At 38.2% G+C, this 24,538-nt stretch overlaps 2 protein-coding genes across 3 annotated transcripts; both read left to right on the forward strand.

The window, feature by feature from the left end:
* Positions 1 to 34: 34 nt before the first annotated feature.
* On the forward strand, positions 35 to 17,458 carry LOC131770931 (uncharacterized). Of its 2 annotated transcripts, none has more exons than XM_059086649.2 (24): positions 35 to 244; positions 329 to 511; positions 2,082 to 2,310; positions 2,918 to 3,202; positions 4,195 to 5,467; positions 6,156 to 6,190; positions 6,435 to 6,511; positions 6,928 to 6,987; positions 7,137 to 7,255; positions 7,713 to 7,819; positions 8,419 to 8,517; positions 8,726 to 8,776; positions 8,869 to 8,944; positions 9,125 to 9,180; positions 9,885 to 10,071; positions 10,461 to 10,571; positions 10,706 to 10,918; positions 11,449 to 11,532; positions 11,967 to 12,142; positions 12,432 to 12,574; positions 13,340 to 13,809; positions 14,139 to 15,320; positions 15,497 to 15,623; positions 15,963 to 17,458. In XM_059086649.2, the coding sequence occupies exons 1-23, from the start codon at positions 55 to 57 to the stop codon at positions 15,602 to 15,604; spliced, it is 5,514 nt and encodes a 1,837-aa protein (XP_058942632.2). In that variant the 5' UTR covers positions 35 to 54; the 3' UTR covers positions 15,605 to 15,623; positions 15,963 to 17,458. The 2 variants fall into 2 exon arrangements, with proteins under 2 accessions (XP_058942632.2, XP_066030546.1); XM_066174449.1 differs by having other exon boundaries at positions 2,085 to 2,310.
* Positions 17,459 to 18,924: 1,466 nt separating this feature from the next.
* Positions 18,925 to 24,454, forward strand: LOC131770929 (uncharacterized). The gene is made up of 2 exons (XM_059086647.2): positions 18,925 to 23,692; positions 23,924 to 24,454. The coding sequence occupies exons 1-2, from the start codon at positions 23,317 to 23,319 to the stop codon at positions 24,334 to 24,336; spliced, it is 789 nt and encodes a 262-aa protein (XP_058942630.1). The 5' UTR covers positions 18,925 to 23,316; the 3' UTR covers positions 24,337 to 24,454.
* Positions 24,455 to 24,538: the final 84 nt, after the last annotated feature.

Raw genomic sequence — 24,538 nt, forward strand, 5'->3', positions numbered from 1 at the left:
CACGTTGTCACATGGAGTTTATGTTGATAGCGACTTCATGTGTGTGAACCAGACATGAAGGTCGAAGAGGGTGCGCGTGATGGAAAGAAGAAAAGCGTTCGTACTGTTGGAACAAGGAAAGAAAGTAACCTTCAGAGTACAGACCTAGTTGTAACTGTGCCGAATGAAAATAGTAACTCATCTCGCCTTAAACCTCCTGTTACTGCAAGTGAGCCCCGAAAGATAGTGATCAACCGAAAAACCGGTATAGTTTTCAGTTTGGAGTTGTGTTTTATCTAGAATTTTTGCTCACGAGTTCTCATGTACTGGGTTTCCACTTATATAACAGAATCCACTGATTTGGAGAAAGTTACTGTTAAGTCTCTGGATGAAATCAAACGTGAAAAGCAGCAAAGAATGAACGACACTTCCAGAGACACTTCAACAGATGCAGCTTGTGATGGGAACCACGATGCCGTGAATCAGAATGACGAGGTCTGTGCTAGCAGCTCAGCAAGTGCCATTGACCCAGGTATGAACCGTACATATACGTCTGAAATATCCAAAACCAACAAGTGCGTTTGAAGAAACTGCAGAGTTTTCGAACAAATTGTGAAATTTGTCTCGAACTTCACTGAATGAAGTGGACATTGCATTCACAATCGTCTCGATTACTGCGAAATTTTTATTGTATGCACTGTATTTCAGCTTCTGTCGTGTAACTGACTCGTCAGTTTGCCCTTTGAATTGAAAAGGAGTAACATTTAACGCTGATTGCAGCAATATTGGAATCTCTGAAATGTGAAAACTCTGTAGAGTATTCTGCAGCTCAGCGGCTCAACGTTTGCGGTGAGGCGTGTATGCTTTCCCATCACACTTTCATCGTAGTGCTGACTTAAAATGAGCATTGTATTTTATTGGAGAAGCTCTCTGGTGGATTAGAAGCACCAGGGACTAAATGTGGTTTCCATAACCCATTTATATGGCTGTTACTTATATTTATTGAAGAAAAAAATAGGCAAAACTTCTGTAAAAACCCAACATTCCATCATGCATGCAGTTTAGTTAACCCTTTAACTCCCATGAGTGACCAAGACGTAATTTCTCCTTAAAATATCAATACAATATCAAGCAGACAAGTGATGAGAATAAAGAAAAAATGTAAATAAGGGGATTATTAAGTTAATCCAATGGCAAATTCTCAAAACTAACATCACAAGAACTGTATGCAAGACAATTAGGAGAATTACTAATGAGATCTTGTGAGTTAAAGAGCTAAAGAAATACAGTAATAGAAATGCTAGACTTCCTAAAGAACTAAGGCTTTGTAATACAATACTATTGGATTACACGAAAGCAATTGAAAATATCATAAAAACAATTTTCCTTTTTGAAGAGAAAAAATCTGTCACATTGGATAACTGAAGATGTTTTAGCAAGACAAATCAGGATAGCAGCAAATACAGTACTCAAATACTGTACCTCTCTTTTCCTTGATGAATTAGACTTTGTATATGGTTATACTTCTAAGTAGATTATAAATTTGTTTTTCCATTTTTGAAGACCTAGTATCACTATCATTTGTACCACTAATTGACATATGCCGGCCCCAACATACTGTAGTTTCTCGTGTGTAAGGCACATGGTTTTTTCAAGAAATTTCTGGTGGAAAGTTAGTGCTGAAATTGAGGTTGTCTTAAAGCCAAGTATTTTTGGAGATAAAATCCACCTTCTTTGTCCATCCAGCCTTTTTTGTGCACCGAACCTTGCATCCTCAGAGGCGTGTTGATATTCAGTTGTCAAACATCTTTTAATATGACTTTTGGTTAGAGTTTTTGGCTGTTTGCTTTTACCATTAGAGCAACCATGCATCTTATAGCCAAGTATTTTCACTTAATTTTCAGTTTGGGAACTTGGCTCGACCAAGTTGCTAAGTTTGGGGTGCACCTTATAACCGAGAAACTATGGTATTACTTTAACACCATATCATAGTTCTTGAAAAAACCCTTATGGATTGCACAAGGTATTTATGGAAACCGCTGACCCAGGTACTATTTTGACTCAAGTAATGGCAAAGAAGTAAAACTTTTTCCATTATTCAGCAGATAATGTTTGCAATGGGCCAGAAGTTGAGTTGAGTGGTACATATGAATCAGCTGGCAGCACCCAAACACAGTCAAGTGTTTTATCAAGTCGTCCTTCCTGTATGGTGAAACCCAGACCACCACTTAAAAAGTTAACAATTCCAATCAAAGCATTACCAGCTTCACTGTCACCAATAGGAAGTAAAACTTTTTTGAGCAAACATCCCTACAGTGCCTCATCCTCCAGGTATGAGTTTGATTGCAAAGATTTTAGGTTATTGGAAGGGTGTCTTTTGATGTGATTCATACTCTGTAAGGTCTAAGTGTCCCATGTGACAGAAACACAGCAAAAATATCTTAACTCCTGCAATCTACAGTAAATGGAGCTTGACTAAGTGAGATTGTCATTATGGTAGACTTACTGCATGAAAGCAATTTTAATTGAAGACTAAGCAATTTTGTGTATTTTTTGTTGTAAATGATTGAGCTGTGATTGAATGTTAGTAATAAGGTAAACAGTAGGTCAGTAACAAAGCAGACCCCATGAAAGAACAACATCCGTTAATCAAAATAATTATGGGGATGGTAATAAATTATGCTTCAGCTTGAAAATTTGAGCATTATGCTTTTGAGTGTCACCCCTGAAAACATGGCAGTATCTTGGAAATTATGATAGAAAGTTTTTATTATACTAAATTTAATAACTCAAATAATAGATTTTAAGAGCCCTCATGCTGGATACACTCCTTATTAAAAGTTTAACCAACACATAACTTCCTTGTTTTACACTGACTTGATTTCCCACTTCACAAGGGAGTCCAAATTAATATTGTTTTGTGCATGATTTTATATAGCCTCAAGCAAGGCCCTGAGATGGATTTTGATGGCTTTCTCAATGATCATGATCATGATCATGATGGTGACGAAGTTGACAGTTATTATGATGAGGATTTCTTGCTTGAAGATAATGAAGATGAAATGCACCAATTCCATCCCCCTATGGACTTTAGTGAAGTACCACTTGCGCAAGATAATGCTGAGGAGGAGGAAGAAGATGACGAAATATCACTGCATCCTGACGATTCCTTGTTTGATGAAGAAGATGACTTGGGAGTGAACAATGATGGAATGAGACAAAGGTGCAGTGTACACAATTTGTTCTGTATTAACTTTGATGGCATGCCAGGGCTCCATGAACGTGTCCTGAACCAAACTGTACATTTGCAATGCCTCTGTTTAATAAAATGGTACATGTATGTGTGCTCACGTACAATGTTAAAATCTTGTAATAATGGACAAAAGAAAGTGAAGGAAGAGACTGTGATGTTTGGCAACAGAAACAATTCATTACAAAGTTGCTGAGACAGTTTCACTTTCACAATATTGACTGACTTTATACTCATTACTTTGAAATACATGTACATGTAACATCCTCAAGCAGCAGAAGACAGTTAAATGATAAAATAAAAATGATTTTTGTGAGATGATTGTGCTACAAAAACCTGAAAAAAAAAGTTGAAAAAATTACATGGAAGCACAGTGGCAGTTTTGTCTCATGGAAAACAAGATAAGAGAAGTTAATGTCATTTCTTAGCAAGAAATGAGTTTGCTTTTGTGGAGATTCTTTAAGAATGTAAAGAAGACCTATTAAATTACTTAATTTTCCAATTTGTCAAATGAAAAACAAGTACATGTCATCATAGTAAGCTTTCTTTTTCAGCCCTAAAAAAAACACTTGTCATTCTCTTTTTTTGCTATACTGTGAGATAGATTCTCTATTGACCAAGCTTGTTTGGTGGAGATAGCTAGATATTAGCCTTGTTCTTTGTTTTTCATTTTTATGCACTGAAACTTTGTCTCAGTCCATAAAAATGCAAAAGAAAAAAAAAAAAAAGAAAAATAAGAAGGCAGCCAATACCTAGCCATCTTGACCACTTACTTGGTCAATAACACATGTTTACATGCATTTTGATCTAGTAAAACAGTATTACATCTATATCCAAATGTGGAGTGAGACTAATAAATGTTTTCAAGGTTTATTCTATAATTTTTGCGTCAGTAACAATAACTATTGAATATTGATGCAAGTGCGATGGTGAAATGAATTTTTTCCAAATCATTTTATCATTAGGAGTACTGGAAAGAGAGCAGGAAGTGAATCAAGAGATCGAAGATTTCCAACAACTGGCACAAAACAGAAACAGTCACAAGAAAGTTCCAGTAGCTCAGTCAAAACTAAAGAAGAACCACAGACTGATAAAACTCAAGAGCAAGATAAGAATGAAGAGGCTGTCGAAGGGAGGTCCGAACAAGAACAAGCTTCACCTAGATCACAACAAAGAACCAACAGATCATTCACTCGCCAACAGGCTGGTAGAAGGACCAAGAGACCTTCAGCAGGAAGGGGTGCCAAGAGAAAGGGTGAGATGCAAGTGGGAAACAGCTTTTCAAGAAGAGGTAGATGCCAATCAAGGCTAGGCCCTAGGAGTTGTGTTGTTGGTGGGCCAGTTCAACCAGTGCTTGGGATGCCAGGTATACCTTTGTTCAATACTGGGGATGGACTCCTCCCTTTACCTGGGACTGAGCTAATATCGCCAATTTTGCCACCTATTCTAAAAGCTAAAGCTGAACTAGAGGCAGCCATGAAAGATAATATAGCAAAAACTGTTGAAATGTTGGTAAATCCCCCACCAGTTCCAGGTGAAGTTGCATATGATGTGCAGGAGTATAACAGCTGTGGACCTCCTGTGCGAAGTGTCAAACTACCGCCGCGACATCAGCCTAAGAGATCTCACAGCAGTACCCAAGATGCCAGGCATAACAGAGTGTCTAAAAACTCCATCACTGAATCACAATTTCAACCAGAAAGGGCATCAGACAGGCTGTCACCCAGGTGGTTGCAACAAACAAAGGAAAATTCATGTTACACAAATGAGCAGCTAAGTGCAAGTAATGGGATTACAAGTCAATTCAATCCAGGAAACACTGTTACAAGAGAAGTGTCAAAGAGTGAGTCAACCACTTATGCTGCTGAGGCTACATATCAACACGATGCCATACCAAGTGATTTTCAGAACAGTAGTAATAGCAGCTCAATAACTGACATAGAGAAAGCAAGATTAGCTGTTTTGAGACCAACCAGCTCTTCATCGATGCAAGATTCAGATTCAGATTCACAAACTTCATCAAGTAAGAGGAAAAGTATTTTTCTTGACGAAGAAACAGTGCATGGAGGAAAGGTTTTGGTGACAACAAGCCCTGACGGGATGCCTCAGCCAAACCTTGCAAAATCAGGAACCAGGAAACCTTTTCCAAAGGGCTACTGTTTCGTGCAACTGAACACTGGAAAATGCAAGAAATCAAAATGTAAATATGTGCACATGGATCATAATCAGCTCCAAGAGGTACAACATATTTTTTTGTATCTTGTTCATGTCATATTACAGTGGGAGATGAAGTGGACTAATAGTTTGTTGAATGGAATCTGGGTGTAGAGGTCAGGATTTCATGCCCCAAGACCTGTTTCTCAAAAGTTTTAGTGACTTAATGGGCTTGAAACCATATTTCAAAAACAAAATTTTGGCAGTAGAGATGCAGTTTCTGGTACCCTAATCAGTCCATTTTGTATCTTTAGCTGATAGGTTTTTTTTCTATATCATTTTCAACACTTTTGTAAGCTCCATCTGGAATTATTACTAGAACAGCTTAACAGGTGGATTTAGTTACTGGGACATTCGAGAAACAGGCTCCTGAGCAAAACACTTAGCATTCAAAGTGTCTCTTTCTAACCCAGGAATGGAAATGTGTTATAGCAAATTCTCAGGGAAGCCTAACGAAATGCTGGAGGGGGGGGGCCTTGTGATGGACCTGGATCCCATCCTAGGAAAGGGGGGGGGGGAGGAAGAAGGTAATGTCAGGCACTCCTTGTCACTTCATGCTAAAGAAACAGAAAATAAGCTTGAGCCAGATGGGCCACCTGGCTTAAGTGCAGACTTCACCATCCACCTTTTTATTTTGCATTACTCACTTGGTGAATTTAGACTTTCATACACAAGATCTAAGGAATTTTTTTTTTTTATTATTGTTTTGCAGTTCCGAGGGGTGCAACAGGCAGGTATCACAAGCAGGTAAGTACATTTTAGAATCAGAAGAAACCTTATTTTCAGGGTTTACATGTGTAGCTAGGGAATAGTACTTTGTAACAGAACAATCTCTGTGTCTAAAAGGAAAATACCATGTTCTTTAGGCTTTTGAAATTTAGATGGAAAATTCTGCATGTCTGCTCTTAAGTTCTTTGATATCCAATACACAATAAACACTTCATAAGGTATGGGAGTTTTTACTCGATGTTTAATGATCTCAATTTTTCAGCCAAGGGAATGATTTAGAGGAGCTTCCTGCTTTAGAAACAGATGAAAATGTAGCTGTTCAAGAGACAAAACCTGAAGGTATGTACACTGTACATGTATTTGCACTTCAGTGGGAACTTATAAGTAGAGCAAGTCCTTCCACTCATTACTGAACCTTTTTTTCATGAGGTTCATTACTTTGTGTCATTATGATAATGTTGATAATGTAAATCAACCAAGATATTTAAGGCTGACGTTTCAAGTGTTAGCTTTTGATCATTTGCTTTGAAGAAGGGCTAATGGTTAAAACATCAGCTTTAGAATCCTTTTATGGTGGCCAATTTACGTTATCCTGTGATACCCCACCAATGTAGCACCACATTTCCTTTGGAAATTGAACCTCCTTCATTACCTTGTTTTATTGTTTCATGTACATGTATCACCCTCTTTGAATGTATTGTATGAGATATGATTTACCTGACTGTCTAACCCAATGTCTGTTCTTCCTTGTGCAGAGAACGATCCCACAGCATCCTACAATTTAATTGCAGATCTGCTGACAAACAACAATTTACGTAAGAATTTGATGGTGCTTTTTTTTACTTAATGTTGGTCAATTGGGGATTGAGTTTAAAAACCTTAAAAGGTTGAATAGGGAAGATTTTGCTCTGTTTTCATTGGCTCCTCAGCTACATTGCTTATTTTGAAACTTTTTTCTGTGAAGATGGTGCTTGGCAAATGGTTGAGAAACTGTGTAGAACAAACAGACCTGACCTGGCGATTGTGAGGAGGATTCTTGTCACTTGTAGTGAACACCAAGGAGAACCTGACATTGCTGCCCAGGTAACAGCTTCCATAGCAACCTGGGCTCATGCATAAGTCCTTTATTCGATGAAATGATTAACAAATAGAGTACATGTAGGCTTGTGTCTGTTAAGTGATAGATTTTGTACTCTTGCACTCAATCAAGAAGGATGAGCAGTTACATGGTCCATGAGCTCGTGTTGTTTTTCTTTCTTTGCAACCTACTGTAGGTATTACAATGTGCCTGTTAATTTGATGTGGTTTACAGTAATATGCCTTACAAGAAAAATAAATTGCTTAAAAAGGGTTCCATTACTGTAAAGCTAAGCTATGTTAAATAATTTTCTTTCCCTTTCTCCCTTTTTGCTCATTGGTGGTTCTTTCATTGAAAATTTAAGCATACAAACAGTTACCATAAAATGTTTTTCATGTTTGCTATAACATTTGTACTTGCAAATTGTGAGTGTAATACTCAGTGATATTCTAATCTTGGTAGGTTGCCCACAAGGCATTTGACACAATCAAGAGAGTTAGTGGACAGCATCATCGTCATGACTTTACTGTTCTCATCAGAACATTATGTCATGCAGGACAATATATCAGGTATGGTATGTAAAATTAAATGGTGATGCAGGGGTTTTTACCCTAGTTCCTTGAGTAAGCTCATGTTATGACTATACTGTTCTCATCAGAACATTATGTCATGCAAGACAATATATCAGGTATGGTATGTAAAATTAAATGGTGATGCAGGGGTTTTTATCCTAGTTCCTTGAGAAAGCCCCCAGGTGCTTATTTCAAATTTTGGCATAAAGGAGAGGTGCTAATCAGGAGAAGGGTGTTTAGTTAAAAGGGGGGCACTTATTAAGAAATGATTAGGTTGTAATGATTCCGCTGTAGTTGAAGTTTAAAAAGTTATCAAAGTGGTGATAGAAACAGGTTTTCCTTTTTCCCTTCTATTTAAGAAAGTGAGGGAGAATACAGAAGGGAGTGAGTGGGGCACTTATTTGAGAGGGGCGCTTGTTTGACGTAATGGTGTAGGGGGTGGTTGTTTATTCAGGGAGGGTGCTTATTAGAGTTTGGCCGCTTTTCAGGGAAATACTGTATATCAATTTAAAATTTGTACCAAATGGTGAGAGGCCAACAGCTGATCTGTTGCTGGTGAAATCTCTCTAAGGATGTCATTTGGTTTTATAATGCAGAGCGTACGAGATGCTGGATGTCATGAAAAGGAATAACCACATGCCAACTTATGAAGTATTTCTTGACTTGATCCAAGCTTCTGCTAAAGACCCTGAATGGTATGAGCCTCTTTTTTTTAACAAGTTTTCAGAAGAATAATTTTTTTTGTCCTGTCCATGCTGTATCATGAATATACTGGATCCTGTAAGGAAAGACGGTCTGTGAATGTTGAGTGTTTTTTACTGATCAAAACACATGGAATAGATTTTGTAAAGCATCCTCCGTTCTCTAATGTACTTACCCTTACTATTACTCCTTTATCATCAGGGCTTTTAATCTGTTGCATGAAGTCAAGCAGTCAGGATTGTTCAAGTCAGGGTAAGTACATGTAACAAGTTTCCATTTAGCTCACTCTGGATAATTCTGTTGACATCTACGAATAGACACATTTTTTATTATTTTTCTGTTAGGATCTGCAGTGATCTCATTCTTCTTGGCTGTAACAGCGGAGAACACTTTATTCAGAAGACATGGTTACTCTTTCAGGTAAGAATGCAAGTGTATTTGAGCCCTGGTACACTTCACCACCCATATGTCCAGTGCACTGGTTCTTTCCCAAGGAATTACATGTAATTTGAATCACTTCAAGCTCTTATCTTGAGGCTTTTATTCTTTTGATATTACTAGTATTATCTTTAATTTCATGTTTTTTGTTTATTTTTTTAGGAAGCATTGCAGTTTCAAGTTCACCTTTCAAATGATGCTGTTTCTGCAATGCTCATGTAAGAAAAAATAAGTGACTGATTAGAATGGTTTGGTTTTTTTTGGCTAAAGAAATTGGTGAAATAGTTGGCTTCTTTAACATATGAATAAAGGGGGTGAGTTCAAAAGAAACTGTGGTGCTACGCTGGTGCATAACAAGATAATTTGGTTTTATTAACTCAGGTGATAATGTAAATTGGCCACTGAGAATAGTTGCTTAAGCTGATGTTTTGAGAATTAACTGTTTGTCAGGGCAAGCCCTTTGTCAAAGGGAAGGGCTAATGTGCAAAATATTGGTTTTAAGAAGTCTTCACGGTGGCCAATTTACATATCATCTCAGTCTGTTAAGGTAAACCTCTATTGGGAAGACACCCTTGAAACAATGAAAAATCTGTGATAGACCTCCCTCATTGTGGAGTCTCTGTGGCTCAGTGGTAGAGCATTGGAGCACAGAAGCTGAAGGTTTGAGGTTCGATTCCTCATCAGGACTTAGAATTTTTTTCTTTGTCCTATGCTCATGACAAGACAAAAAACATCTTTCTTTATTTCTTTACTGAGCTCAAAATTTACCATCTCTCATATTTCAATGAAAAATCTGTGCTTGGAAAGGTTTTGAACTTACATGTAGGGACTGGATTTTTCTGTAGGTTTTGAAGAAAAATGTGCATGTTGTGTTTGGCCCAGGTGTGAGTCATTTGTTTGCTACTATATTCAATCCTCTTAGCACTCTGTTAAAAGTGAATGACTGGCAGAAGATTATGTCGGTACTACCAGTATTCCCACTCGCAACACCAGCAGTGGTTTTGAAGGGAGCTGTGATAACTGCACTTCAGAAGCCAGAATGGATTGAAATGGTCACTGAGGTACTTGGAGTGACTCCAGCAGAAAACCTCTGTGAACTTGGATCTGATGTGAGTTTCATCTCTACTGTTGTGTTACATATATATATTTTTTGTTACCTATCCGAAACACTAAATGCTTTCTGAAAATGCACATTGCTTACATATATATCAGACTCTAGAACAAAGGGGCAGGGCTTTCATTTGGAAGTGGAGGAGAAAATTGATAAGTACATTTAATTGTAGATTATACAGCATAACAGATGCTCAGCAGAATAATGAATAGGCCAGGTTTTCATAATTTAGTTAGAGAATTATGATTAGCAGCCAGGAATTATTTAATCTCTTGTGCCTCATGAACACTCAGATATTACATGTATGTTCTCACACTTCAGTTTAATTATGATCTGGTTGCAAGCATCAGTTAAAAGTTTTTGTATTCACTCTATATTTTACAATAGGATTGGAATTCACTTTTAGAGGCGTGTTGCCTACTACCGGGCAACAATGTATTGTTTGCTCAGAATGTGTGCTCCTTGATGCTTCAGAATGGAATCACCCTTGAACCACAGGTACGTCTTTATAGGGTTGGGGCCCTTCTTGATGTTTTTGTTTTCCTTTATCGCAAAATTAGACAATCTACAGTAAGCGTTTTCACAAAGTGACTTGACTTGAAAGGACTTTCCATTCTATTTTCATGGTTTAGTCCATCAATAACTATATGAGAGCATTATGTCATCTCGACAATTGGAGTGCAGCCTTGGAGCTCTTCAACACAATTAAGGAAGATCCAAAAGTCCTTGAACAGCCTCATGCTATTGCAAGTGGTTTGGTTGCCCTCTCAACAGCTTTGAGTAAAGCTGGGCCCTCAGCCAGTATGCTCATTGTAATCCACTTCATGTTGGAGTCTTGGATCAAAGTGAGTTAGTCATCTTTTAGCTCTTATTACTCTTACCTGTACAGTAAAGCTGCAGTGCCCTAAGTGCTGAGTTTCTTTATGTTTCTAGAAGTACATGTACAATACAGCTTGTGTGTACTGCAGCATTCCCGCACGTTGCAAGTGCGATGGAGTTGTTTTTGCTTCCAATGCGTGAGTTACGCGTGCGCAGTGGAAAAATTGCATGGGTACACACAAATGAGTTTATTTTATTTTTTCGTACGCCACTTGCTACACTCAAATGCGTGTACTTTTTCACTCAGAATTAATGATTCTGAAATGCTTTCGTGCGACATGGATATCTAAATACCAAAAATAACAGGACAATAGTGAAAGACTCCTTGATAGTACGTTACGTTACTTTTGTTTCTAAATCATCGGGAAGAACTAGTGTTACTTCACTTGATTATGCTGGGAGATGAGAAAATAAATGATATGAACTTTCTAGGGTTAAAATTTTGGTTTGTTATGTGAAAGGTCTTACTATGAGGTATAAATTACTTTTTATTTAGCCTGAAGATAGTGTGTTGCAGTCCGCTATTGAAATACTGGACAAAGAGAAGAACTATAAAGGTGTTCTGCAGTTCTTCCATCAGGTATCATTAAATGACTCTTTTTAAGTTTCTTTAAGAGGAGCTTAGAATGACCTGATGGGTACCTTTGGATATGCACTGACACGTTTTGTCTGTGGTAATGGGACGTAGGAGAGAGAAAACATGTATGAAACCCTCTCAGGTCCAGCTACTTAATGGGACAAATTCATTAAGGGAACTGTCTGAGGTCAGGATTTGTTGCAATTTTGGCCAGATCACAGTCTGGAAAAGATGTTAAACGGTATATGACTCTGTCATTTCTTGGTGTGCTAAAGAGCTCACTGAATTTTCAGGGTACAAGTTGCATGGAATTCATGCATAACGTTGAATAAAATTTTGAAGTTCATGGGAGAACATCTGGTTAGTTGCATCTGGTAATTTCACACATTATTACGAGAATACTGACCCTAAAATAAAATATTTTTTTCTATTTACAGCTTGAGGCTGCTAAAATTGTACTACCAGTGAATATGTATAAACAGATAACTGCATCTTTGGAGAAGTGGGTGGAAAATCCTGTTGCTTCTATTCAGCCCTACGCTGCTATGAGACGTATATATCCTACAAATCATTCAGAAAGCAATGATAAGGAAGAAGTTCCTAGTCTGAATAGGTGTGTCAATTTTAATCTCTATCATGTGAATTAAATAATTGTTGATTCGTATTTCCTCTTAAGTATAGTACAGTACATCTAATTACTTTCAGAACGACATTCAATACTCGTGCATGGGAACCTTATTTTAATTTACCTTCCGTTTAATTGCTATTCACAGGACGTCTCAAAGAAATGAAAATGTGAATGAAATAAGCCATATAACTTTACTGATACAGCAGTTTGGTTCATTATTGGTGTCATCTTTTTCCCACTATTTTATAAACGATAATTTTTATTCACTTTCCAGTTCGAAATCCCAGGGTCGCAGTTATGGAAGAGTGTGCCGTTACTTCAATACTCCTGTGGGCTGCCGTAATGGCGACAAATGTTCGTTTATTCACCATTCAAATGCTAATAGCTCACAGGGAATTGTGAATTCCGCTTCTCAAGGTAGACATACTTCAAGTTTATTAGAATTCTAGAGCTGGAAAATGATAATGGGAATAGGGAATGGGAATGGGTATGGGGATGAGAAATGGGAATGAGAAATGGGATTCTTCGCGGTGGTTCTTCTCGACCACTGTTTCCCGGTCGATTTGAAATTTGGAATGTTGGTTTTTATTGGGGAAGGAAAACCGGAGGACCTGGAGAAAACCCATGGAGCTGGGACAAGGATAAGGACAAGGACAAGGACAAGAACCGCCGACAAAATTATCCCATATGTGAGGCTAGGTCTGGAAGTCAAACCCGGACCATAGCTGTGGAAGGCAAACGCTCTCAACACTGCACCATCCCCATTCCCCGTATTTTTCATTGTTACTTGGAGTAAGGTTGGAATTTTTCAAAGAGCTGAAATGTAACATTGCCAACATTCTGAAGCAGACTGGTATTTAAAACAAGCTATCACAATGACTGACGAAATTGGTTTTTAGGAATAAGCTGTGTAGTGGTGAAGTTGTGAATGTTGAAGAAACTACTCTCAAGGCATGATTTTGACTTTAAGTTAGTGGGCACTCATTGGAGAGTGTATGAAAAAGGCCATGAAAGATAATTCAGAGATAACTTACATTATAAGATAAATTATTGGTTTCAACAATCATCCAATTTAAAATAGTTTTGCTTCGGGTTAGTCTATCTCCTCTCCCCAATTTAAAGAGAAACCTTTTCATTCCACGCGTATGCTTTTGGTGTATTTATGATTATGTTTTTCAACAGGAGGAATTACTGGACAGAGCAATGAAGCATTGAACCACACCCAACCAGGAAATCCTTTTGTATACAGAGATCCGTGTACGTTTCCTGCTCCGGCCACTGGGTCAGATTTGTTTGGGCCTGTGCATGATCAGCAGCACACTGCTATAAGGAGTACTCCAACAAAAGCAGGGCTTCATTTAGGTGGACCGTTTTCCTCTAATCGATTAGCCCCTCCTGTGGTCCGCACACCAACTGGAGGTGTGGCACAAAATTTCCAACTTGCAGCTACAAACCAATTTACCGGAAGAAATCCATTTTCTCCCTGTCTGCCGGGAAGAGCTCATAGCGTAGACAGCTCATTCAATGGCTCAAATACAGACCAACATAATCGCCAAACACACTCTGCCCCTGTTTTACCTGAAGCTTCAAGTATCAGTTGCTTTCCTTATCCCTCTAAAAGGAGTCTACAGTTTTACCTGCCGAGGATCAAGGTAGGATTTTTTTAAATTAGTACATGGTTTTTAAGCTCAGAATAAGTGTCACTCATCAAGGTTGATTTTCAAAGTGTCAAACATATGCTTTTGCAGTCATCTGGGTAAAAATAATGACTTAGAGAGAATTGGTTTAAAAAAATGTGGCGCCAGAAGCCAACACATACCACTAATTATGGATTTCGGTGGGTTCAATCAAAATAAAGTACAGACGAGGACGAAGAGTGCAGTCTGGTTTAGATATTTGGAAGGATTATTCTTTTTTAGTTCACCATTGGTATATAATGAGTGTTCATATTTAGACGTGCGTTACAAATTTAATGTTTCAGCATGCCAGTCAACAGAATTGTTGGGAAGACTTAGGCTTTGTTTATGTGGCAATGAAGAATGAAGATGTTGACATCGACTCTGAGGTATTAAAAGCCTTTTTCCAGTCATTTGAAGCAAACTATATTCAGACTGTTGGAGAAAACTTTGAAAAGTTTTGCAATAAAATACACCATGACCTCGAACAAACAGTACCAAATACTGAACCCGACAGCAGTCCAAGTGCTTCTTTAGACGATGATGACAAACGCTTTATTGGTGAGTTAGGAGTGGCAATAATGTACTTGACATACTTCAAGCAACTTTTTGATCAAGGGTACTCCGTGCTGCATGTTTTGCACAACTTTAGCATAAACTACTCAATATACGCAGGTGAATTTGGAGTACAGAAAAGGCCTTTAACTTCATGCGAAGTGGCACTTACAGCAGCAGACATCTGTCTTAGTTTAAGTCAGCCTTTGCATAGCAGTGCCTTAGAAGTACTTCGTGGTACAAACTATGCTTGTGCAGCTGATGGAAAAATAATGACCCCTGAGGAGACGGGGTGGAGAAGGCGAGTTTTTGTATCATTATGTGAGTACTTCATGAATTCCAAAGAATTTGCTTTTGTGTTTGAGCTATTGGATAAAGCTGGAGATGGTGGGGAGGTGAAAGCCTTGTATAATCGACTCCTTCGTAGCCTAATCTCAAAGAAAGAACTAAATCATGTCACCAATCTTCTCCAAGTTATGGAAGATAAACACATTTCATGGGAACCAACGCTGGTAAGAGAGTTGGTGAAAGGCTTTGGAGAGGTAGGAAATGTTCGGCAAGCCAAGTTTTACTTTAAGAAGGGTGTATACACAGGCGTATATCCCGATTCTTTTAGTACAGAGAATCCTTTTACTGTTGTTGTGGGCGTCAGCTATTCAGCTTTGGAATGTCAGCTTTTTATTGAGAGACACCTACATTTCCTGAAAGAGTGTATTGATCGACGTGCGAAGTCTTCTGGTGGTGATCCATTGAATGACTCAGATTATAGTCCGCTTAGAGTTATAGTAAAGTCAGATGAGGTGCCCAATATGTATAGCAGGGACAAGGGGAGACAGCATGAGCAGGTCATTGGCGCCAGGCTTGAAGAAGTGAGAAGAGTGTTGAATGATGAGTTCAATCCACCTCTCCAGTGTGCAACACAAGGCAAAGAGGTAAGAACACAGAAACACTCAGTTTTTATTTCATCCATGAGACTCGTGCAAAGCTGGGAAATACGATAACTAGTTTTAAATGTTTACTAGGAAGGTGCACGAGCGTCTTTGGTACTCATGTTACTGATGTCATCAATTATTTGCCCATCTCCTATCACCACTCATGTTTATTATAGCTTTTGGTCAGTTCCCTGAATCTTAAGAGGTGGTTCCGCGCCAATCCAACAACTGGACGCTTTAAAGGAGGAAGCTGGAGTGGTGCGTTTTCTTCGGTTGAAATGTAAACAACATGTTTGGTAACAGGTATGAGTAAAACATTGCCATCAAATTTAGCAGAGAAAATGATACTTCTTTTCCTTAATGAACGAATTGAAGATGTCATCATCGTGTTTGCTTTCTTTGAGAATATGGGGTGTATTGCGCAGATTAGCTGTTGAGTACAGCTGCAAAATGCATTGGTGCAATCCCTATGGTTGAATGCCTGACAAGCAATCCCTGGCTTCACAACACCTGCACACAAGAACGCGAAAGCAGAACAAGTCTTCTTTCTCGTGAAAAACTTTTACTGTAAGAATGCTGTAATCACTGCAGGCAGTTAAAAAGAGTTTTGTTGGCTGATGCCCCGTATTTTCTGCCTTCCAGGGAAATGTCAGGTAGTATCCATTGACAGGTCTCCAAGTTTATACAAAGACAGTGAGTCATTATCAAACCACCTACATTGTGAGAGGGATAAAAGACGATTGTCTTCGTATATGGATATGAACACTGATCTTACTCGAAGTTAATAATTTTTGTTGCCATTTTTTGTGCGGATGATGCATCTTTTTGGTTTGAGGTATTTGCATTTGTTCATGCACTTTTACCATGAAGAAGTGAAATGTAATTATGCTTCAATGCGCAGTGATGTTTAGGTTAAGACTGATACCCATATTGTACCAATGTAACCACAGCAACAGTGGTCAGACTGGCAAAACTGTGGTTTTTGATTGTTTGTCATTAAATCCTCGCTCTGTCATCAAAGCATTTGAAATTAAAATTAACTTGACTTCTAACGGTGGTACTGGTGGTTGGCAAGCTCTGCATGCCGTCAGGTGGTCAGAAAACTCTCTTCAAGGTGAACTATGCCATCTATGTTTTTGCGAACCCATGTATGATTCATGCAAGCACTTTACATACAAGGCTTCTAGGTTGGCTTTGGAGGTGTGAAAATGTTTAAGATAACAGGACATATCTCGTCTTTTCAGACTTTGTTCGGTAGTGTATTACGCAAATTTGCTCTCAAAGACCTCGTGCAGCAAAGTTTGTGTCAAATTTCCTATTGGACCTTTTTGTCTTGGAAATGGCGCCTATTTAGACGTCATGAATTTATGTGTACTGTCTTTCTTGATTAAGAGTGAATTGCTCACAAAGAGTTAGTTGTACTGTAGAAGAAATTTTAATTGCAGAAAAATGAACGACTTCTTACTTGCCAGGTTGTATCAGAAACAAGTGTCGAGGGTCAAATTAGCGTACGCAGTTGTTTGTGTTAGCCATCAGTATGTCAGCTTTGAAACGACACTCTAACAAAGTAAGGCACTTACATTTCTCTAAGAGCTTATTGATAAACTGGCTTTAGATTGTGGTTGTGATCACGTGGATTGCCGTTGCTACGGTCCACAGAGCTGTTGTTGAATCATATGAGGTGCTTTGGCTGGATTCCATGGGTTTCTTTGTTTGGATTCTTCACTTGGGAGAAAATTCATGCCCTCGAGGTGCTGTATATTCTTTCTTCCTGGTGTGATCAGTTTTAGTTAAGACCTCTTTTAAGACCTAATTGGAGCGCTTGTTGCAGGTTCTTTTAGAGGTGATAACTCTCATTTCACTCAGTTGAAGTTTAACCTTCGGCCTTTGTTAGGACTCATTGGCTTCGTCAGTGGTGTTGAAAATGAAGCTGAAGGCCATGTTTTCTTTCTCTGATGCCTTGGAAAAAATAGCTCCTTGTCAAGTTGAAACAGCTCACGCTCCCCTCAGAGAATTAGCCAAGTTTTCTACATGATGCTAACTTTAATATTTATTACGAGTATTAAAACCAGCTCATACGCATAGTCACAAACATACCCCAATACAGTTAAAATTTATGCATTGGCAATATTATCTTATGATTTCGAGTGCAATTTGGTGTTGAGTGAATGTTTCAAAGACATCTCGTGCTCATTACACCAAATTGCAAGAAAAATCATATTATTACTTTTAATGGTGTACGTAAAAAAACACATCACAGAAAGTCAAGACAGAAGAAATTTTGAAAGCATGCGCGTGCCATTTGTCATTTGCACTCGTGTTACATGAGAATTCTCTCGTTTTCAGCCATTCACAAGCGCGTAATTTTTTATGGTTCATTATTATATTTGAATTCGCCGCAAATTGAATAAATTCACTGATTTAATTTGAATGCAAGGATGCTTGAATTCCAGGCATTTCGTCAAATCATTGATAGCAGGTTATCTAAATTACCTTCTGGTATATGCCAGTTCGGTGCATGAGGTTCTAACTGTGGCATAGTGGTGAGTTGAAATGTTGAATTGTTTTGTGCAAGGTTGAAGTATTATGCTGGGTAGACTCGGTTGATTTGCAACGGGCAACTGTTGAGTGATGTTCCCTTGTTGTTGCATCAGGATCTTTTTGTAGGTTTATTTCATGAACCTTGTGAGGTTGCTTACCAAAGAACTGTTTTGTCAGCTTGTGATACGTGTCTTTTCAGTCACCTTTTGGAGGGGGAGGCCTACTAGAAGGGTAACATGCTGTGAAGTAAAATAGATAAAAGAACAAAAAGTAAACGGGCGTAGATTTTAGCTGAAAACGCAATATCTTGTCGAGTATCGTCACTTTCCTGATTAAGCATAATGTCAATCGATTTGATGACTGATTAAAATTAGACCAAAGCATTTTTGAAAAGTCACGAGTTATGACCTCGAGGGTTTTTTAAAAATGCTGAGTTTAATGAAGACTAAACGGGTAAATCCAATTCCAACCTGAAATCCTTAACTTTGTGGTAAACCAACTGAATCTTCCTTTGAACGTGCTATGTAAATACACGGTTTCCATCTCCTTTTGTGATGGAACTCCGTGTGGCGTCTATTTCTGATTTGGTGGTGACAGCCTTGCTGGCTTGCGAAAATTTTACATTTACACGGATGCGTTTGCCCAGTTTGAATTCCAGCAGAATTTGTTTGGGATAATTCGCAGTGAATGACGAATAAGAACTGCCTTTTTCAAATTTCAGTAGGCAATGGGTAAGAAAACATTTATCAAAGCCGTTGGAAAAAAAAATAGAATTCATTATTGCAAAAAGGAAACAAGTTTTTACAAAAGAGGAATTTGATCAAGCTTTGTATGCCTGATGATAATTAACTATTTAAAGAACAATATTTTAGATAATTTTGTTTGGTTTGTCAACTAAACATTGAAAAGGTTATAATGTATGAAATCGAAATTTATGTGGTACTTAGTGTTTCAAGGCAACTAAGTTAATGTTAAATTAAATATTTTTCTTTCTAGATTATTCCTATCATTATTCAATTTTTACACATCGAGCTTTAATCTTTTCCATTTGTTTCACTTGAGGACAATTCTAATGAAGTATCTTAAAGCATCAGTGCGTCCTCTAAGTAATATCTCTGAAGGATGGAAGGTCTCATTCATAAGGTTCTCTTCTTGGAGGAACTTCTTCTTTGGAGAAACGTCTAACACTTTCTCTTAGATGCCTGCCACATGCTTTGATTTAAGTCCTGTGTTAATATTTCGCCAAGCCTGTTGTTGCGTTCCTAGCACGGCAGACACGGGGTGCAGCGTAGTTGGGTCCGCCAGGTCAACCACAGTGAATTACGGGACGGACAGCAGACTCTTACACACGTTTATTGGACTAAATCATGCAATCAGGCTAGCCGACTTGTTACAACACTTGCGGTAAAAACAAAAAGGGAATGCACGATCTGTCTAAGCTAAGGAAACGAGCTAATCTACAAATCTGACGACAGAAAACACAACTAACGATCGTGACTTACGTCTGATCTTGGCTCCGGGGATGAGAAAACTCCAACTTGTAAAAAAAAACTCAGAAAGACTCCTACAAAACTCCTCTTTGCTCCAGGGACAACTCCTTAAAAACTAATGCTTCTATGACGTAAAGGAAACTAAACTGAAATAACTCTTTGTGCGGCTAGCCGAAAAAGGATATTTTATTATCACGCAATCAAAACGAAACAAGGCTACATTTTAAGAAAACAAAAGGTGATATAATATTCGAAAGCGTTCTTTGTACCGCAACGTGACACCTGTTAGATAGTATCTCCGCCTGGAAGAGGATCTCGTCAGAGGAAATTTCTGATCTTTAGAAAAAGGCTAATTCGTGCATTGGGCCTAATGGCATGAAAGCTCGCTGATTGAGGCGACTCCCATTCTGAACACTCTTTGGAATTCAGACCTGTATCAACTTAAAGCTGTTAGTGTGTCGGACTTGTTTTCCTCAGTTTCTGACTCTGAGCTGTGAATCAGCTGGGATGCTTCCAACTCGGGCTGTCTGCCACAGTGGTCTGATAGGCGAAGCCTGCGTTCATTGACTTTGTCGCCAGGAATATTTTGAGGGTATCCTTTGGCCTTATCGAGGGTCAATGACTCTGAGGTGTCTATTTCTGCCTGGGCCACTACCCATTCGTTAATGGTTTAAATGAACAAATTTCAGCAAGAGGTGTGAGTCTCGTGCCTGATGAAATTTGTTTTTGTAAGATAGCAAGAAGAATGAAGAAGCTTGTCGACAAATTCAACCAACTCAGACCTTCTGGGCAGATTTATGAATATGCCGTGGTAACGAACTACCAGGATGTTGCCAGATAAGCTGGGTGAGTGCGTCGCTGGATTGATGAGTCTAGTTTGTTTATTGTTTTCTTGTGTTTCTGTTCGCAATAATAAAGTTGAGCCTCTGCGATCTGTATTGATGTTTGGAGCCAAACATGGATTCCATGGCCACTTTAGAATGTGCATCGCGTAAGATTGCTTGGACGACGCCTTTGAGGCAGGCTCTCACATCAATGACCTCCGTGCGACTATCTCAGGTTTTTATGAAAGCGAGCCATTAAAATCGGTCATGATTACTTCCACTTAAATACTCTATTTAAAAGGACTTGGTGTCTACGCAGGGCGAGGAAAACGTTTGATTTGAGAAAAACATTTTGTCTCTCTTGTTTTGAAGTATTCAAAAGGTCGTAATTGTTGAAATGGCGGATTTAAAAATACGGAAATAAAAAGAGTGATTTAAGAAAATCACTTGACTTCGCTATGGAAAGGAAAATGTGTTTGCAGAGATGATGTTCTCAAGTAGAGAGGTAACAAATTAATGGTCTCCATTATACCTTACCTCCTAGCGAGATATGTTGGAAGTGTTCCCTATAACTTCTTGGTACCCCCACATAACCTTGGCAAAAGTGGTCCACTAAATTGTTTTTTACTTTGCCTAAATTTCATAAAGCCCTATGCGTCAAGAATAATGGAAAGAACGAGTAAATTCTTAAACAAACAAAATTGACCTCCTGGTCGAAATAATGTATCCTTTTTGGCGAGAAAATCTCGCCACTTGTTTATTTTTAATGGCCCAAAATATTATTTAAGATGATATTCATACATTTAAAATGTGAAATATAATTTTATATTACATATATATTTATTGTTGAGAGAATTCTTGTATTAAACCCCAGACACTGATGTCTCAAAATATCTTGAAAATTGAAAGAACTCCAAAAGGGATAAATATCTTTATATTTGTATTTTCTGAGACCTTTTTATATTTTGATTACAATATGCGAAATATTTCTCATTGTTAGATTGTTGCTGTGAAAGAAACAGTACAACAAAAAGGGCAAAAATAACCATAACTGGAAAACTGATCCGCTGAAAAAAGATGCCGATTACCTCTTACTAGAGGCTAATTTGTGTTTTTTAGAAACCTTATATATCATGTCATTCTTTGGTTTAATAAGTAACCCTCAACGGTAGACATTATTCAAAAAGTAAGTTTTTGTACCAGTATAGTTAATTTTCTGTTTCTAAGGGATGCCTAGAGTACCTAAATTTTGTTAATATAATTATAGCGGAGACATATCGGTACTTTGGTAAGAAATGAAAATGCTTCCATAGAATTGAATTCATTTATCACTTCCAAGAAAGGGTTATAGGAAAATTTTTTCTTCTTTTTGTGTAGCAAATCTTCGTATGAGAAGACATTTTGCTATGCTTTTTCACTCATAAGTCATAATTACGGCTTGATTTTGTTTTTATTTTTATTTCATTACAACACGGAGTACACAAACAAGGACAACGAAAATAACAAAAAGCAGACGATTGACAAAAATACTGAATACATTAAAGAAGAAACTTACTCTGGAATCTCAAAAAGCTTAGTGAACAACTCTTACGCGATACTTGCGTTAACTATTTTTTTATTTTATCATAATACTGATATAAAATGTACAAGATTCAAGTCACATTCAATCATTCTTACCTACTAACTACTTATACAAAGTCCTTACTGTTCTTATTTATTAATAACTTAATTGTCCTAATACAAAACGATTGTAAGGCTTGTTGTTTTCATCGCACATTCTACACAGCTACGAGCGAATTTCCAGTGTAGTTATTAATGCACTTAATAATAGGTATCCACACAAAATTATTCTCAACTGTGTCAATTTTGTCCATAGCTTTACAATTTGCACATAAAATTAAAGCTTCTGAGTTTTTGTCATAATCCATTTATAAAAACGAATCCAAAGGTCTTACCTAAGAATATAATTGAGAAAAAGGTAAACATTTTTAAGGAAAAATAATGGTAGCATTAAAATTGCTTAAGAACGCATATATGATGTTTGGCATCTCAAAAGTAAACAAAACCTAAAAGTATATTGAACAAGCCCCCACTTGATACTCTGGGTTCTTTTTTATGTCAAATGTAACATCATCAGTGTATAATTTAAACAAGGCCCTCTGGCAGCATCCGTCTATGAGTAACAAGTAATACCAACAATAATTTCACTTTATTTGTTATTAACATTTGAAAAGTCAGCAGTTATGCAAAGGAGTTCTCATCATGTTTTTATAATATTATCTTTGCATAAAAAGACGACCCCTTGTTCGGCTCCTTGGTTTGCAACGTACACTTTCCCCGACAACATCAGTTCCATGTCAGTTTGATCCTTGAAGTAGAAATATTCTAGAGTGTGAAATCTTTGAAAGCAGAGTATAAGACTCGCACTAACGTTACGGACCGTGCAAGCATAAGCTCTTTGCAGTCATCTGCTTGGTGGTAAAATGGGGAAAGGCGCAGTTGAAGGTTCACCTTTTTTCTCTAGCTGGTGGTGCTCGATCTCCTGTTTTGTCTGTTCGTTTACTTTTTTCTGTTTCATCTTCTCCCAATTAATTACTTGTTAAGTGTGCGCGTGAACGCAAGCATAAGTCGAGTCTTTGTTGTCACTGGAAGGCTGTGGTAAGGGTGACTTGGCTCGAGCAGAAATTAGGGACTTTAAGATCCAACAACGCGGACGTCGTCAAATATACCGAAGCCGCGTGGGGCCTGTGTCGAGGACGCCGTGTTCGTGACGGGAAATTTTAAGTTAAGATGGCGGGATTCAACGACGCGGCTACCCGCGGATAAAATAAAAAGAGTAGTGAAATTACTTTATTTCTGAACAACAGAAACCGATTATAGTATTGTTTTCAGTGCAAATGGCGACTTTTAAAGAAACTCGCGAAATTTTGCTGGGTTTTTCGAAGAAAACAGTTCAATCAACTTGGATTTTCCGTACTATAACTACCCGCCGTTTAACTTAGAGAGCCAAAGTGAAGCCGAGTGTAGGGCAAACTTCAGGGTGGAAAAGCACCACATTCCTCTGGTAGAAATGCTCTTCAGATTCCGCAATACTTCGTATGCGACCAGGGAACTGTTTGCGAAGGAACAGAAGGGCTTTGCATGCTTCTGAAGCGATATTCCTTTCCTTGTCGATACTCAGACATGATACCTATTTTCGGAAGGCCAGTACCAGAACTTTGCATGATATGCAACACCGTAACAGACTGGATTTATGCACATCATAGCCACAGAATCACACAATGGAACCGAACCATTTTAAATCCACCAGAGCTGGAAAAGTACGCGGAAGCTGTTTTTAACCAAGGGGCGCCACTAAGCAATTGCTTTGGTTTCGTAGACGGAACTGTGCGGCCAATTACTCGACCCGGGGAAAACCAGCGATTGTTATACAACGGCCACAAACGCGTACATGGATTGAAATTTCAGTCCGTGGTCCTACCAAATGGGTTGATTTCACACTTGTATGGTCCAGTAGGTAAGGCGTGATACTAGCAAATTACTATGCTTATAATCAGAACAAAGTTTAAAACAATTGTGGAAAAAGTAAGTACGAATTTCATTGGCTTTTCCATTGACTACCCTCACCCTCACCCCCAACCGGCCCATTTTCCCCTTGCTTCTCTCCGTCAGCAATAAACAAGTAAACTGCCTGTGCATAAATATTGCTTTTTATCTATATACTTAAATTCTAATCTTGTCTAAACAGAAGGAAGGAAGCATGACGCAGCAATGTTGGCAGAGTCAGGCCTTTACAACAGTCTTCGGACACATGCTGTCTCAACAACCGGCCAACCGATGTGTATCCATGGGGATCCAGCTTACCCACTTCGGATACATCTTCAGGCACCTTTCCGGCAGCGAGTACTGACTCTCCAACAGCAAGCTTACAATGGTTCCATGAGTGCAGTCCGCTCCTCCGTTGAATGGCTTTTTTCTGATATTGTAAATTATTTTAAATTTCTTGATTTCAAAAAGAATCTCAAGATTGGGCTTAGCCAAGTAGGCAAAATGTACATCGTCTGTGCAGTCCTTCAAAATGTTTTGACATGTTTGTACGGTAATTCAACATCCCAGTTTTTTGACGTAGACCCACCTTCCCTAGAGGATTACTTTTCCTAATCATGCAGTCTGTTGTGGCCACCCGACATAAGACTCAAAAAACTGTTTTAGATTATATGGGAAGATCCAGGAAGAGCGTATTAATGTCAAATAAAATTAAACACAACAAATAAATCGGGTTTATTATGCTTCTCAGCATCAACGTTAATCTATCCAAAAAAATTTAAATTTTGAACCTTCCAAAAACGTTGAAATAAAGTCT

This window comes from Pocillopora verrucosa, chromosome 1 (assembly GCF_036669915.1).
Source record: "Pocillopora verrucosa isolate sample1 chromosome 1, ASM3666991v2, whole genome shotgun sequence".
Taxonomy (NCBI): domain Eukaryota; kingdom Metazoa; phylum Cnidaria; class Anthozoa; order Scleractinia; family Pocilloporidae; genus Pocillopora; species Pocillopora verrucosa.

What these genes read in the sequence shown, in the direction of transcription:
- LOC131770931 (XM_059086649.2), top strand. Translation starts at nt 55, where the DNA reads ATGAAGGTCGAAGAGGGTGCGCGTGATGGAAAGAAGAAAAGCGTTCGT. An exon ending in AGTGATCAACCGAAAAACCG is followed by an intron (nt 245 to 328) that starts GTATAGTTTTCA and finishes CTTATATAACAG; the next exon opens with AATCCACTGATTTGGAGAAA. An exon ending in AGCAAGTGCCATTGACCCAG is followed by an intron (nt 512 to 2,081) that starts GTATGAACCGTA and finishes TCCATTATTCAG; the next exon opens with CAGATAATGTTTGCAATGGG.
- LOC131770929 (XM_059086647.2), top strand. Translation starts at nt 23,317, where the DNA reads ATGCTTCTGAAGCGATATTCCTTTCCTTGTCGATACTCAGACATGATA. An exon ending in ACACTTGTATGGTCCAGTAG is followed by an intron (nt 23,693 to 23,923) that starts GTAAGGCGTGAT and finishes TTGTCTAAACAG; the next exon opens with AAGGAAGGAAGCATGACGCA.